The sequence below is a fragment of the Mobula birostris genome, chromosome 8, assembly GCF_030028105.1.
Source record: "Mobula birostris isolate sMobBir1 chromosome 8, sMobBir1.hap1, whole genome shotgun sequence".
In the NCBI taxonomy this organism is placed as follows: domain Eukaryota; kingdom Metazoa; phylum Chordata; class Chondrichthyes; order Myliobatiformes; family Myliobatidae; genus Mobula; species Mobula birostris.
In genome coordinates, this window is record NC_092377.1 from 15,249,246 (window position 1) to 15,265,118 (window position 15,873).

The window sequence follows — 15,873 nt, forward strand, 5'->3', positions numbered from 1 at the left end:
TTTATTTCTGCATTCGGTGATGTTTATTTGGCTTCAAACGCTCAAACAGTAGAGTCAGTTTGGCAAACAACACCCAGGGGAACATGGTTTAACTTAGCATGGCACCACAATTCCTGGTCAGAATGAAGAGGACAGGATCAGTCCCCTGGTAACCAACTTTAATCTTTATCTGCTTTATTCACCATACTGTATATTCCCATCTGTTAGCAATTTGCTGTGCAAATAAAGTAAAATAAAGTTAGAGGTAAAAGTGCGGATACAGAATAAATGTGCATAAATATATCAGTATCATCATGTATTTGTGATGTAAACAGCGTTACAAAAAGTGGTTTAAAGTGTGACTCAGGTAATAGAGAGAGGGGGTAGAAGGGATAACTAGAATCAGATCAGATTAGCCGTCTGGGGGAAGAAGCTTTTAAATTTTTGTTTTAATAGCCCTATAGCTATTTACAGAAGACAGTTTTGGAAACGGTGGTTTGCTGGGTGGGTAGTGTCCACAATTATTTTTTTCTTGTCTACTTCTATCCTGGTAGACTGCAGCCAGTGACCGATTCTGCTGACCTGACAGTTCACTGTGCTTTTCATCTACTGTGAGGGGCTGCTGCACGACACCAGACCGTAATGACTGACGTGAGCACTCTCTCTACAACAGCAGTGTGGAATTGCACCTGTATGTTTTGGGGAAGATGGGATTTACCAACTGCTGCAAGTAGCACATGCTCAGATGAATCTTTTAATTAATGAAGGAGATATGGTTCTTCCCCCATGAGGTCCTGTAAAAGAGTGTTGGAACGGTGCTAACTGTTGAGCTGTTGAGGATGAATGGGTGGAGAACAGACACGTTTCTCCTGAAGTCAATGTGTACCTCCATGCTTTTGAGGGCATTCAGCTCCAAGTAGTTCTGACTGCACCAGGACACCAGCTTGTCTACTTCCTGGTGATACCTGGATTCACCGCCCCTGGTGATTAGTCCAATCAGTGATGTCGTCCACCACTGATACATGCGCCGCTTTAAGCAAAAGAGAATCAGAAAGCAAAAGGAAAATTGCCAATGCTGGAAATCTGAAATAAAAATGGAGGACAATGGAAATTCTCAGCAAATCAGGAAAGCTGCAGTGGATTGCAAACACATCATGGGCACCAGCTGTAAGGACAGTTTGAAAGGGGGCATCCAGCATTAGGAACTCTCACCACCCAGGACACGCTCTCTTCTAATGCTACCATCAGGGAGGAGGTAAAAAAAAAGCCTGAAAACACACTTAACATTTTAGAAACAGCTTCATCCCATGCACCTTCAGATTTCTGAACAGACATAAACACAAACTCACTATTTTTGCTCTCATTTTAAACCATAAGACCTTAACACATAGGGGCACAATTAGGCCCATCAAGTCCACTCCACCATTCCATCATAGCTGATTTATTATCCTTCCCAACCCCATTTTCCTGCTTTCTCCCTGTAACCTTTGTCACCCTGACTAATCAAGATCATAACAACCTCCACTTTAAATATTCACAGTGACTTGGCTCCACAGCCGTCTGTGGAAATGAATTCCACAGGTTCATTGCCCTCTAGCTAAAGAAATCCCTTCCCATCACTGTTCTAAACAGATGTCTTTGTATTCTGAGCGACTGCCCTCTGGTCCTAGACTCCCCAGTGCTTGGAAACATCCTCTCCACACCCACTCTATGTAGGCCCTTCAATATTTGATAGATTTCAATGAGAACCCCCTCATTTTTCTAAACTCCAATCAGTACAGGCCCAGAGCCAAATGCTCTTCATGCATAAACCCTTTCATTTCCAGGATCATTCTGTGAACCTCTTCTGGACCATCTCCCACATCAGTACTTTTTTCCCCTTAAATTAGGGGCCCAAAACTCCTCACAATGCTCCAAATGTGGTCCCACCAATGCCTTAAAAAGCCTCAGCATCACATCCTTGCTCTTATACTATAGTCCTCTCGAAATGAATGCTAACATTGCGTTTGCCTTCTTTACCACCAATTCAACCTGCCAACCTTTCAGGAATCCTGCACAAGGACCCCCAAGTCCCTTTGCACCTCTGTTTTTTGAATTTCCTTCCTATTTACAAAATAGTCTCTGCTCTTATTCCTTCCACCAAAGAGCATAACTATGCACTTCCCTACACTATGTTCCACCTGCCACTTCTTTGCCCATTCTCCCAATCTGACTAAGTCCTTCTGCAAATTCTCTGCTTCCACAATATCTGCGCCTCCACCTTTGTATCATCACAAACATGGCTACAAAGCCATCAATTCAGTCACCCAAGTTGTTACCGTATGTGAAACAATGCACTTCCAATATTGACCCCTGTGCAATATCACCAGCCCCCTTTATTCCCATTATTTGCTTCTGGCCAGTCAGCCAATCTTCTATCCATGCTAGTATCTTTCCTGTAATTCCATGAGCTCTTATCTTGTTAAGCACTTTGTCAAAGACCTTCTGAAAATCGAAGTTTACAACATCCACTGACTCTTCTTTATCTATCCTGTCTGTTATTTCCTCAAAGAATTCCAATGGATTTGTCAGGCAAAATTTTCCCTAAAGGAAACCAGGACCTATTTTATCATGTACCTTCAAATACCCCAAATCCTCATCCTTAATAATGGACTCTAACATCTTCCCAATCACTGAGATCAGGCTAACTGGCCTATAATGTCCTTTCTACTGCTTCTCTCCCTTCTCAAAGGGTGGGGTGCCACTTACAATTTACCAGTCCTCCGGAACCTTTCCAGAATCTTGTGATTCTTCAAACATCGTTACTACTGCCTCCACAATCACTACAATCATTTCAGCTACCCGCTACAGAATCCCAGGCTGTAGACCATCCGGTCCAGGTGACTTTTCTAGCTTCGGATCTTTCAGCTTCCCAAGAATCTTCTCTCCAGTAATGGTAACTTACACACTTCATGACCCCAACACCTGGAACTTCCACCACACTGCCAGTGTCTTCCACAGTGAAGTCTGATGCAAAATACTTAAAGAGTTCATCCGTCATTGTCTTGTCCCCCATTACTACCTCTCCAACATCTTTTTCCAGCAGTCCGACACCCACTCTCACCTCTCTTTTACTCTTTATATATTAAAACTTTTGATATCCTCAGACCTTTCAGCTTCCCAAGCACCTTATCCTTCATAATAGCAACTACACTGACTTCTGCCCCCTTGACACTCTTCATTACTGGCATACTGTTAGCTTCTTCTACAGGAAACAACTTTTGAAATCGTCCTTTATATTATTCACTAGCTTACCTTCATATTTCATCTTTTCTCTTCTTATAGCCGTTTCAGTTGCCTTCTGTTGATTTTTTTAAAAGCTTTCCAATCCTCTAACTTGCTACTAATATTTTTGTATATTATATTGCTTCTCTAGCCTTCATGCAGTCTTTGACTTCCCTTATCAGCCACGGTTGCCTCATCCTTCTCTTAGAATACTTCATCTTTGGGTTGTATCTATCCTGTGTCTTCTGAAATGCCCCCAGAAACTCCAGACGTTGTTGTTCTGTCATCATCCCTGCTAGTGTCCCCTTCCAATCAAGTTTGGCCAACTCCTCTCCAATGTGTCTGTAACTCCCTTTACTCCCCTGCGATACTGATACATCTGACATCAGTGGAGTTTTTTTCATTACTCTTTTTATATATACATTTCTAATTGCAATTTATAGTTTTTTTTAAAAAAGATAAGACCACAAGACATAGGAGCAGAATTAGGCCATCCGGCCCATCGAGTATGCTCCGCTATTCAATCATGGCTGATCCTTTTTTCTATTTCCTCCTCAACCCCAGTTCCCAGCCTTCTCCCCGTAACCTTTGATGCCACATCCAATCAAGAACCTATCAATCTCTGCCTTAAATACACCCAACGGCCTGGCCTCCACAGCTGCATGTGGCAACAAATTCCACTAATTCACCACCCTTTGACTAAAGAAATTCCTCTGCACCTCTGTTTTGAAAGGGTGCCCTTCCATCCAGAGGCTGTGCCCTCTTGTCCTAGACTCTCCCACCACAGGAAACATCCTTTCCACATCTACTCTGTCTAGGCCTTTCAACATTCGAAAGGTTTCAGTGAGAACCCTCCCCCCCCCCGGCATCCTTCTGAATTCCAGCAAGTACAGACCCAGAGCATCAAACATTCCTCGTACGATAACCCTTTCATTCCTAAAATCATCCTTGTGAACCTCCTCTGGACCCTCTCCAATGCCAGCTGTTACGTACCCCGTAACTGGGTTGCCAACCCAGCAGAAATGGATCACTCAGTTGGAGTCTGGATTACTGGAACTAAGAAAGTTTTATTAAAGAAATAAGCAACACAGTACTCTAATCAAAAGGATAATAAATACAACAGTTCAGCAATAGGATCAATCAAGCTCTATCGTCGTCTAGGGGTAAATGACCAGTTTCAAAGTGACACAAAGTTCAGTTCAATTGAGTTCAGTTCAGTTCACAGTAATCACTGCCGTGCCGGTGGACAGGGGGGCGGGGGGAAGGAGAGAGAGAGAGCGAAAGCGAATGAATATTCAAAACGGCTTCCACACAGACCTTCGATATTCCTCGCAGTCAGCTTTCGGGCGAGCCCATTGTAATGTCTTCTGAGGTCACCGACTGTGACCCCTCCGTTTCAGATACGATCGTTCCTCTGCAGTGAACCTGGCACCCAGGCAAGGGCAGACACACACCAGGTTCCTGCCGATCGTACCTTTCCACCCTGTGTGTCTACGGCTTGGTCCCACGATCAGCCCTCCAAAAACTCCCACCGACTTGTGGGAGGCGCACCGCATCCAGGGTCTCGTTACCTCGGGGTGTCGTGTGTGTCCTGCCTTAGCGAACCTGTCCCTTTTTATCCTCCTGCTGGGGTATCGCCTGTCCATCACACTTCAAACAGTTCAGGGTTCAAAAAGGAGCCAATCTTGACAGCTCTCAGACCGGTGTCTCCTTCCGTTAAACTCTCCCGTCTCTTCATTAACATTTCCAAATGCTGCTCCATTGTCTTCCTTATCTCTCTTTCTCCTGGTGGCAGATCAACTGTTGATCCCACTGGTGCCAGCACAGGACAGTTAACATCTTAGTCTATGTGTACTTTTTGTAACCCTCTCTCATCACATCCCTCACCTTTAAGGATTTTTACCGGGGTAAAACTTACAAACATGAATACATTATTAGATACACACAAATATACATCTTCATCAGCTATTTGGCTAATACAGAGAATTTTAAGTTGTCAACACCTGACAGACAGTCAGCAATCACATTTTCTGTTCCTTTTATATGTGTTGTTAATAATCCCCTAAACCAGGTTCCAACTTAGCAAACTTCATAGTGGCCGAAAACACTGATGAATTGCGACCAATGTAACCTCTCACTGGGTTTCGTCCCGGACCAAGGTAACAAGGGTCGTCCCATCCCGACTTAGTTTTCTCTCGCAAGGGCTTAGTAGGAGGGGGAGGGGTAGTAACCGCAGAGTTATTGCAAAACTTCCTACGGTACCCCACCATCTCCAAGAGCCTTCTGAGGGCCCTCTTGTCTGTCGGGGTTGGGATGTCAGAGATAGCCCGCACTTTAGCTTGCATCGCTGCCAGCTGCCCCTGTGTTACCATAATTCCCAGATAAGTGACCTTCATGTGGCCGAACTCATTTTTTTCAAGGTTCACTATCAAGCTGGCTTCAGACAGCTGTATTACATCGCCAATACACACTTCTGTGTTCGTTAGCCCTTTCGTCACTGAATTACTCATTCTATAGGGCTGTTGCTCACTAGGCTGACCTAGCGTAACAAACACCACCCAACGTCCCAGTTCTTTGCATCGCCTCGGGACAATCAAACACACGTGTGCGAGCCGTTTAATTACTTCTCCTAAAGAGTCGCTTTGTTCGGGGATTAAAGGAGAGACCTTATCAGCAAAGCTGGCCAAAACAATAGCCTTCTCCCATCTGGTCGATACCATACTCATCTCTTCAAAATGCTTTGTTTTTCTTATCGGGGGACCCTAGCTTCATTGATTTCCACACTAACACCAACTAGGTTTGTTAGCATATCAAAAACCTGTGACCGGCTCAGTTCACGTCTGCCATAATCAATAACATCCTTCCTCCTGTGCAGCCAGTAAACCTCTTTCATGATTCCGCCGACTGTTTCCCTCAGCACCTCAAAATGTCCACCGAGGGGTACCTTGTGGGCCAGATTAAAAATCTCATCTCCAGAGATTTTTGGCACCATCCCCCATTCCTCATCTGCGGTACTTGGTCTCCCTTCCTTCCTTAGCAGCTCCCCCTGGTACAAGGCTGATAGAAACGTCTCAGCTAAATTTACTTCGGCAGTCCCGGATGAGTCCATGGGTGGGGCCTCAATGCTGGCAGGCTGACCTGTCAATCTCACGGCCGAGAACGCAATTCCCCCGGCGAGGTCATTACCGAGCAAGACTTCCACGCCTTTCATCGGTAATTCGGGCCTCACCCCGATCGTGACTGATCCAGAGACCAAGTTGCTTTGTAGGTGTATCTGGTGCAAAGGGACTGCCTCCGTCCCTCCCCCAATACCTTTTACCTTGACCTCCCCAGTCTGGGTCTCTGAGCTGAACTCTAATACACTTTTCAATATCAATGACTGACACGGTCCCGTGTCTCTCCAGATCCGCACTGGAACTGGGTTTAACCCCTCCTTCATCGACACCAATCCAGCCGAGATAAACCTCTCACGCCCTTCCTGAACTTTGGCAGACCTTTCCTCTCCTAGCGGTTCGTTTACCAGCTCAATACAGCCAGTCAAAATCGCCATTTTTCCTTTCCCCATCTCCTTCTTTGGGGCAAAGCACCTGGACGCAAAGTGTCCGACTTTCCCACAATTATAACAGACGACCCCAGGAGACTTCCTACCAGACTGCTTCCGGTCTACCTTATCCTTCTCACTAGTCCCTGGCTTACTTTCTGACTTTTCTGGCGGACTCTCCCCACCGTCCTGACTACCTTTCTGGTAGCCCTTACTCGGGGCAAACTTCATTTTATGCGTCAACGCGTACTCATCTGCTAACTTAGCAGTTGCGGCTAACGTGGCTGCCTCTTTCTCATCGAGGTAGGGTCTCATACCTTCAGGGACACAACCTTTAAACTGCTCAATCAGGATCAACTGTAGCAGTCTGTCATAATCCCCCTCTACCCCCTTCGAGGCGCACCAACGCTCACAATATGTCTGCATCTCACGGGCAAACTCTAAATACGTGCGGTCCCACTGCTTCCTCGCATTCCGGAACCTCTGCCAGTATGCCTCTGGGACCAACTCATAAGTCCTGAGGATGGCCTCTTTCACCACCTCATACCTCTGGGCATCTTCCGCGGACAAAGCTGAGTAAGCTTGTTGGGCTTTTCCTTTAAGTACACTCTGAAGCAAAACAGCCCACTTATCCCTCGGCCAGTCCTGACTTGTAGCAACTTTTTCGAAATGGAGAAAGTACCGATCCACATCGGTATTGTCAAATGGGGGAACCAGCCTAACCTCCTGGGTCGCCCTAAACCCTCCACCTTGGTTCGGCATGGGCCCCTGCGCTGCCATCATCCTTAACCTCTCCAGCTCGAACTCCCTTTCCCTCTGTTTCTCCAACTGCCTCTCTTCTCGCTCCAACTGCCTCTCTTTCTCTTCTCGCTCCCATTGCCTCTCTTTCTCTTCGTGTTCCAGCTGCCATACCCGGAACTTGTGCTCGAGTCTCAGTTTTTCAAGCTGCACCTGTACCACGTCTCCAGCAGGTTTTTCAATAGACACCACCTCCAGCTCCCCTTGGGGAAACGCACCTTTAGATACATAGTGCTCTACGATAGCTCTGTGTATCTCCTCTCTCCTCATTGTCGACTTCCCCTTAGCAAGATTCAACCATTTGGCCACAGCTGCCAATTCCGCTTTCCTGGCATCCTCTAATGCCTCCAAGGTCGGCGCCTTTAGAAATTCTTCAATCTCCATTTCTGCTGTTTGCCTTTTCTTTCTTTCGGGAATTTTAACCCAATCAATTTACTCCGTCCCAAATTTAGCGTTCGAAATCCCGGACGAGAACCCCACTTATGTTATGTACCCCGTAACTGGGTTGCCAAACCAGCAGAAATGGATCACTCAGTTGGAGACTGGATTACTGGAACTAAGAAAGTTTTATTAAAGAAATAAGCAACACAGTACTCTAATCAAAAGGATAATAAATACAACAGTTCAGCAATGATAAATACACATGTACACAGAACTAGGATAATAGGATCAATCAAGCTCTATCGTCGTCTAGGGGTAAATGATCAGTTTCAAAGTGACGCAAAGTTCAGTTCAATTGAGTTCAGTTCAGTTCACAGTAATCACTGCCGTGCCAGTGGACGGGGGGGGGGGGGGGAGGAGAGAGAGAGCGAAAGCGAATGAATATTCAAAACGGCTTCCACACAGACCTTCGATATTCCTCGCAGTCAGCTTTCAGGCGAGCCCTTTGTAATGTCTTCTGAGGTCACCGACTGTGACCCCTCCGTTTCAGATATGATCGTTCCTCTGCAGTGAACCTGGCACCCAGGCAAGGGCGGACACACACCAGGTTCCCGCCGATCGTACCTTTCCACCCTGTGTGTCTACGGCTTGGTCCCGCGAACCGCCCTCCAAAACTCCCACCGACTTGTGGGAGACGCACCGCATCCAGGGTCTCAGCATCACATCCTTGCTCTTGTATTCTAGACGTCTCAAAATGAACGCTAACATTGCATTTGCCTTCCTCACCTCCAAGTCCCTCTGCATCTCAGATTTTTGGATTTTCTCCCCATTTAGAAAATAGTCAGCACATTTATTTCTACTACCAAAGTGCATGACCATGCATTTTCCAACATTGTATTTAACTTGTCACTTCCTTGCCCATTCTCCTAATCTGTCTAAGTCCTTCTCCATCCTACCCATTTCCTCAACACTGCCTGTCCCTCCACCAATCTTCGTATCATCTGCAAACTTGGAAATAAAATAATCTATTCCATCATCTAAATCATTTTTATACAGCATAAAAAGTGACCCCTGCAGAACACCACTAGTCACTGGCAGCCAACCAGAAAAGGATCCTTTTATTCCCACTCGCTGCCTCCTTCCAATCAGCCAATGCTCTAACCATGTTAGTAACTTTCCTGTAATACCATGGGCTCTTAACTTGGTAAGCAGTCTCACGTGTGGCACCGTGTCAAAGGCCTTTTGAAAGTCCAAATATACAACATCCACTGCTTCCCCTTTATCTATCCTATTTGTAATCCCCTCAAAGAATTCCAACAGGTTCGTCATGCAGGATTTTCCCTGAAGGAAACCATGCTGACTTTGTACTATCTTGTCCTGTGTCACCAAGTACTCCATAACGTCATCCTTAACAATTGACTCTAACAACTTCCCAAGAGGTTAGGCTAGCTGGTCTATAAGTTCCTTTCTGCTGCCTCGCTCCTTTCTTAAACAGTGGAGTAACGTTTGCAACGTTCCAATGGATAATATTAAAAAAGAGTGGCAAAAGGAGCAGGGTACAGAGATAGAGGAGGTTATATGGAATGAGGCTTTGGAGTATGTTAACTCCTGTTCCATCAGTGCCAGGCATTGTTTAATACAATTTAAAATCCGACACAGACGACATTACTCAAAAGTAAGGATTCATAAAATATTCCCGGAGGTGTCCCCAATGTGTGAGGAATGTAAGCCCTCGGAGGCAAATTTGTTACATAGATATGCTTTATGTCCCAGGATACAAGAGCATTGGAAGCAAATATTTGAGGTCCTATCGAAGGTACTAAAGGTTCAGATAATACCAGACCCTATTTTAATAATTTTTGGAACTTCTGCCGGGTCAAATAAATTCCAGGCTACCCAGCAACAACTCCTGACCTATGGCATACTTAATGGAAAGAAACTCATACTGATGTTCTGGAAAAAGGAGGAAACTCCATCACTCAGACAATGGCTGGCTGCATTAACGGATACTCTGCATCTAGAGAGGATAAGATACGTTTTCAAGAACGGACTCAAGGAAAAAATCTGGCAACCATTACTGTTGTATTTAGAAGAGACCGACAGCTGAACTAAGTGTGTGTGGGGGGGGGGGAGGCGGTAGGACCTAAACAGCACATACGGGAGGGGTGAGGGGAGGGGAGGGCTGGGAAGGGGAAAGGAGACGGGTGGTAGGGTTTCCTTTGCTTTTTGCTTGTTTACTATACATACATTCATTTGATTTTCATTATGTTGTTATAAGAAAGAAAAGAAAAAAAGAGGCATTGTACTTTAGGACACTGTCGGTTGTGGTTAACCTGATGTTGCTTCACAATAAAAACATTTGAAAATGTTTGCAATTTTCTAGTCCTCTGGCACCATGCCAAAGTCCAATGAATTTTGAAAGATCATTTCTAGTGCCACCACAATCTCTAACGCTACCTCTTTCAGAACCCTAGGGTGCAGTTCCTCTGGTCCAGGTGACTTATGTACCTTTAGGTCTTTCAGCTTTTTGAGCACATTCTCTCTTGTAACAGTAACTGCACCCACTTCTCTTCCTTCACACACTACATCAGGCATACTGCTAGTATCTTCCACAGTGAAGACTGACACAAAATAATCATTTAGTTCAGCAGCCATCTCCTTGTCCCCATTATTTTTCCTGCCTCATTTTCTAGCAGTCCTATATCCACTCTCATTTCTCTTTTATTTTTAACATACTTGAAAAAACTTTTACTATCCACTTTGATGTTATTTACTAGCTTGCTTTCATATTTCATCCTTTCCTTTCTAATATTTTTTTTAGTTGCTTTCTGTAGGCTTTTTAAAACTTCCCAATCCTCTATCTTCCCACTAATTTTTGCTTTGTTGTATGCCCTTTCTTTTGCTTTTACAATAGCTTTGACTTTCCTCGTCAGCTGTGGTTGTACTATTTTACCATTTGAGTATTTCTTCATTTTTGGAATACACATGTCCTGCACCCTCTTCATTTTTCCCAGAAACGCACACCATTGCTGCTCTGCTGACATCCCTGCCAGCAGCTCCTTCCAACTTACTTTAGCCAACTCCTCTCTCATACCACTGTAATTACCCTTACTCCACTGAAATACTGCTACATCAGACTTTACTTTCTCCCTATCAAATTTCAAGTTGAACACAATCATATTGTGATCACTGGTTCCTAAGGGTTCTTTTACCTTAAACTCCCTAATGCCTCCGGTTCATTACATAACACCCAATCCAGTATAGCTGATCCCCTAGTAGGCTCAACAACAAACTGCTCTAAAAAGCCATCTCGTAGGCATTCAACAAACTCACTCTTGAGATCCATTACCAACCTGATTTTCCCAATCTACCTGCATGTTAAAATCTTCCACAATTACCATAACATTGCCCTTTTGACTCGCTTTTTCTACTTCTTGCTGTAACCTGTGGTCCTCCTCCCAGCTACTGTTGGGAGGCCAACATATAACTGCCATCAACATCCTTTTTCCCTTGCAGCTTCTTAACTCAACCCACAAGGATTCAACATCTTCCAATCCTATGTCACATCTTTCTACTGATTTGATGCCATTCTTTACCAGTAGAGCCACACCACCCCCTCTGCCTACCTTCCTATCTCTCCGATATAACGTGTAACCTTGGACATTCAGCTCCTAACTACAACCATCCTTCAGCCACAATTCAGTGATGGCCACTGATGCATTGCATTTTACTGCTGCTGCAAAACATACTGTAAGTTAGTGGTATCAAACCTGGTTCTGATTCTCGGTAAGCACTTCGGGTCAACACACAAAACTCAGCGGTTCAGGCAGCATCCATCCGGCCTTGTGTGTGTTGCTCCAAGTTTCCAGCATCTACAGTCTCTGGTGTCTAACACTTCAGGTCAATGACACTGGAGCAGGTTTTACAAACATACTATTTAAATCAATCCTCCAGTCAATGCATTTTAAAGACACAATTGATTCAGCTTCTAGCAGGAGACCTTGAAGTGCTTTTGATCACAAGATTGGTTTGTTGCAGACTTCTTTAAATCTACTTTTTGATGTTAGTTAGACTGAGTTTTGCAGGTCCAGCCCAGTCACCTGCCTGAGACGCTGGTGCCAATATTTGTTCCCTTACTCTACAAATAAGTTGTGTGCACAACTCAATTTTATAGTTCTGTGGAAGTGCTTACCTGGCAGGTGGCGTCGCAATATCTTGCCAACTTACACTGTGAACATCGCAGCAGAGATTCTTTCCTGTGAAGAGAGAAATATACACTCAGTGACCACTGTATTAGGTACACCTGCTCACTAATGCAAATATCTAATCAGCCAATTAAATGGCAGCAACTCATTGCATAAAAGCATGCCGACATGGTCCAGAGGTTCAGTTGTTCAGACCATCATCAGGACGCCGAAGAATCGTGGTCCAAATGAATTTGACCGTGGAACAGGGTGGTTTGAGTATCTTAGAAACTGCTAATTTCCTGGGATTTTCACACACAACAGTCTTGGAAGTTTACAGAGAATGGTATGGAGGACAAAAAACGTCCAGTGAGCACCAGTTCAGAAAACGACCCGTTAATGAGAGAGGTTCGAGGTGAATGGGCAGAATGATTCAAGCTGACAGGAAAGTGACAGCAACTCAATAACCACGCGTCACTATAGATGTGTGCAGAGGAGCATCTAAATGTCGAACCCTGAAGTGGACAGGCTGCAGCAGCAGAAGACCACAAATGTACACTCAGTGGCCATTTAGTACTCACCAAATAAAACAGATTAATGTTGTGAAACACTTCTAAAAGGTCATGGATTCCTGCATCAGAGCTCTGCTGGAGTATAAAATTTAAAACGGAGTCCAACCTTGACCAAACCAATTCATTTCCAGTCTCCTCCCACATTCGAAAGATGTATGGTTAAGCATTAGTAAGTTGCGTGCATGTTATTTTGACGCCAGAAGTGTAGCGACACTTGCAGGCTGCCCCAGCACATCCACAAAGCAAGCGAGGCAGTTCACCTTGCGTTTCAATGGACATGCGACAAATAAAGACTCTTTAAACCTAAAGACTTTCAATTTCTTTTGACCCCTCCCCCAATCACCAACACATAGTCCCATTGAGAACCAGGCTCTTAATCTGCATCATAATCACATTTATCATCGCTGTCTTGTAGGATGTGAAATCTCAAACATGAGAAAACCTGCAGATGCTGGAAATCCAAAGCGTTACACGCAAAATGCGGGAGGAACTCAGCAGGTCAGGCAGCATCTATAGAAAATAAAAGAGTGTAGTCGACGTTAAGGGCCAAGGCCCTTCATGATGTGAAATTGTTAGTTGTATAGCAGCTGTGAGATAAAATTACTATAAATTACAAACTAAGTAAACAGTGCAGAGGAAAGGAATAATGAGTCAGTCACAAGATATTCTGCAGATGCAGGAAATCCAGAGTAACACCTACACAAAACGCTGGAGGAACTCAGCAGGTCAGGCAGCATCTATGGGGGGGAATAAACAGTCACCATTTTTGGGTCAAGACCCTTCATCAGAACTTCTTTCCTGATGATGCCCTGAAGAAGGTACTCGGCCTGAAACATTGGCTGTTTATTTCCTTCCATAGATGCTGCCTGACCTGCTGAGTTCCTCCAGCATTTTGTGTGTGTTGCTCAATAATGTGGTGGTGTTCATGGACTGTTCAAGAACTGATGGCATAGGGGAAGACGATGCTTCTGAATCAGCGCGTGTAGTCTCCTGGCTCCTGTACCTCCTCTCATTGTAGTACAGAGAAAAGGACATGTTTCAGATATTGAGGACCTATACAAATCTACTTCACAATCAATCTAATTCTTCTCTCCAACTTAGCCCACACCCTCCATTTCTCTTTCATCCATTTGCCTATCTAATTTTCTTTTAAATGTCTCTATTGCACCAGCCTATACCACCACACTCAACAGAGCGCTCCAGGCACCGACTACTCTCCATATTAAAAAAAACCTTCCTCTGACATCTCCGCTACAGCTTCCACCACTCACCTTAAAAGGACGTCCTCTGGTATTAGTTATTGCCACCCTGGGAATAAGATGGTGGCTGCCCACCCTCTCAATGCCTCTCCTAATCTTATACACCTCTATCAGGTCACCTCTCAACCTCCGTCTCCCCAAGGAGAAAAGCCCGAGCGTGCTTCATCTTTCCTCATTGAAAATAATTTTGAATCTGGCAGCATTCTGGTTAATATCTTCTGCATTCTCTCTACACCTTCCTATAATGAGGCAACCTGAACTGAACACAAGTGTGGTTTAACTGGAGTGTTATAAAACTGTAACATTACTTCATAGCCCTTGAACTCAGTCCCCCAACTAACAAATGCCAACACATCTACACCTTCTAAATCACCCCAACATCTTGCATGGCAGCTTTGAGGGATCTATGGACTTGGACACCAGGATCCCTCTGATCCTCCACACTGCTAAGAATCCTGCCAATAACCTCATACTCCACCTCAAGTTTGACCTTCCCATAGGTATTACTTCACATTTTTCCGGACTGGACTCTATCTGCCACTTCTCCTTTGAACTCTCATTCTGTCTATATTCTGTTAGAGACCTTCTACACTATCCACAACACCTCCAATTTTCACGTCATCTGCACACTTACTAACACACCTCTTTACTTGTTCGTCCAAGACCTTTATAAAAATCACTAAAGAGCAGGGGACCTGAACAGATCTCTGTGCAACACCACTGTTGACACCCAGGAACATGGAGCTGCTCTCTCTTTCTACCACTGTCCCCACAATGAAGACTGGCGTATCTTCTCCTGACTTCTCCTTCCTGAAGTCCACAACCAGCTCTTTGGTCTTGATGGTGTTGAGTGCAATGCGACACCACTCTGCTAGCCAATTTATCTCACTCCTGCACACGCCTCCTTGTCACCATCTAAAATTCAACAACACTGGTGTCATCTGCAAATGCATACATGGCATTTCAACTGTGCTTAGCTGCATCGAAATGAGTGTTGAGAGAGTAGAGCAGTGGGCTAAGCAAGCTTTCCTGAAGTGCCTCTGTGTCAATTGTTAATGAAGATATGTTATCATGGATATGTACTGACAGTGGTCTCCCGATGAGGTACAAAGGCCTATGTAAAACACTATTGAGGGGATGATAGCATTGAAGGCTAGGCTGTAATTGATAAACAGCAGCCTGAATTATGTTTTGCTGCTTTCTAATAGGATGGTGAGTGAGTGATATCAGATTCAAATTATCACATGTACATCAAAATATACAGTAAAATGCATCATTCCCAGTAAAAACCAACACACCAAAGATGTAATACACACATGTTGGAGGAACTCAGCAGGCCAGGCTGCATCTAAGGAAAGGACTCTCTTGGGTTTGTATTACACCCAACAATGCGCTGGGGGCAGCCCGCAAAGTCGCCACACGTTCTGGCACCAACGTAGCACGTCCACAGTATTCAGCGGAACAATACAAGCAGCAACCACAACAACAGAGCAATACTTTCAGTACGCTGGATGAACTCAGCCGGTCGGGCAGCATCAGTCAGAAACGATGAGTCGACGTTTCAGGCCGGAACCTTTCGTCAGGACTGAAGAATGAAAGATGGGGAAGGATTTGAAGAATGCTTGTAGCTTCAGTTGAAAGACCAGTAATTTGAAAGACAAAGGGGTGGGGGAGGGGAAGCATTGACATCATAGCCCTGAAAACAATGGGTAGTAGAAGAAGGAGGCGGAACCATGAGGGAGCTGGGAGAGGGGGGTAGAGTGAAATAGGGATAGAGGAAGGGAGGGGGAGGGAATTACTGGAAGTTGGAGAATTCTATGTTCATACCAAGGGGCTGGAGACTACCTAGACAGTATATGAGGTGTTGCTCCTCCAACCTGAGTTTAGCCTCATCA

General features: G+C 44.8%; 1 protein-coding gene across 5 annotated transcripts in view; it reads right to left on the bottom strand.

Moving 5' to 3' along the window:
- Positions 1–15,873, bottom strand: part of smyd3 (SET and MYND domain containing 3) — a 998,228-nt gene that overhangs the window by 794,828 nt on the left and 187,527 nt on the right. For 4 of the 5 annotated variants that reach the window (XM_072264810.1, XM_072264809.1, XM_072264811.1 and 1 more), the window contains one exon: positions 12,156–12,219. In XM_072264810.1, the coding sequence (XP_072120911.1) occupies positions 12,156–12,219 (64 nt within the window). Of the gene's footprint in view, positions 1–12,155; positions 12,220–12,728; positions 12,777–15,873 lie in introns of those variants that run through there. The other variant, XM_072264813.1, reaches the window with a different exon arrangement.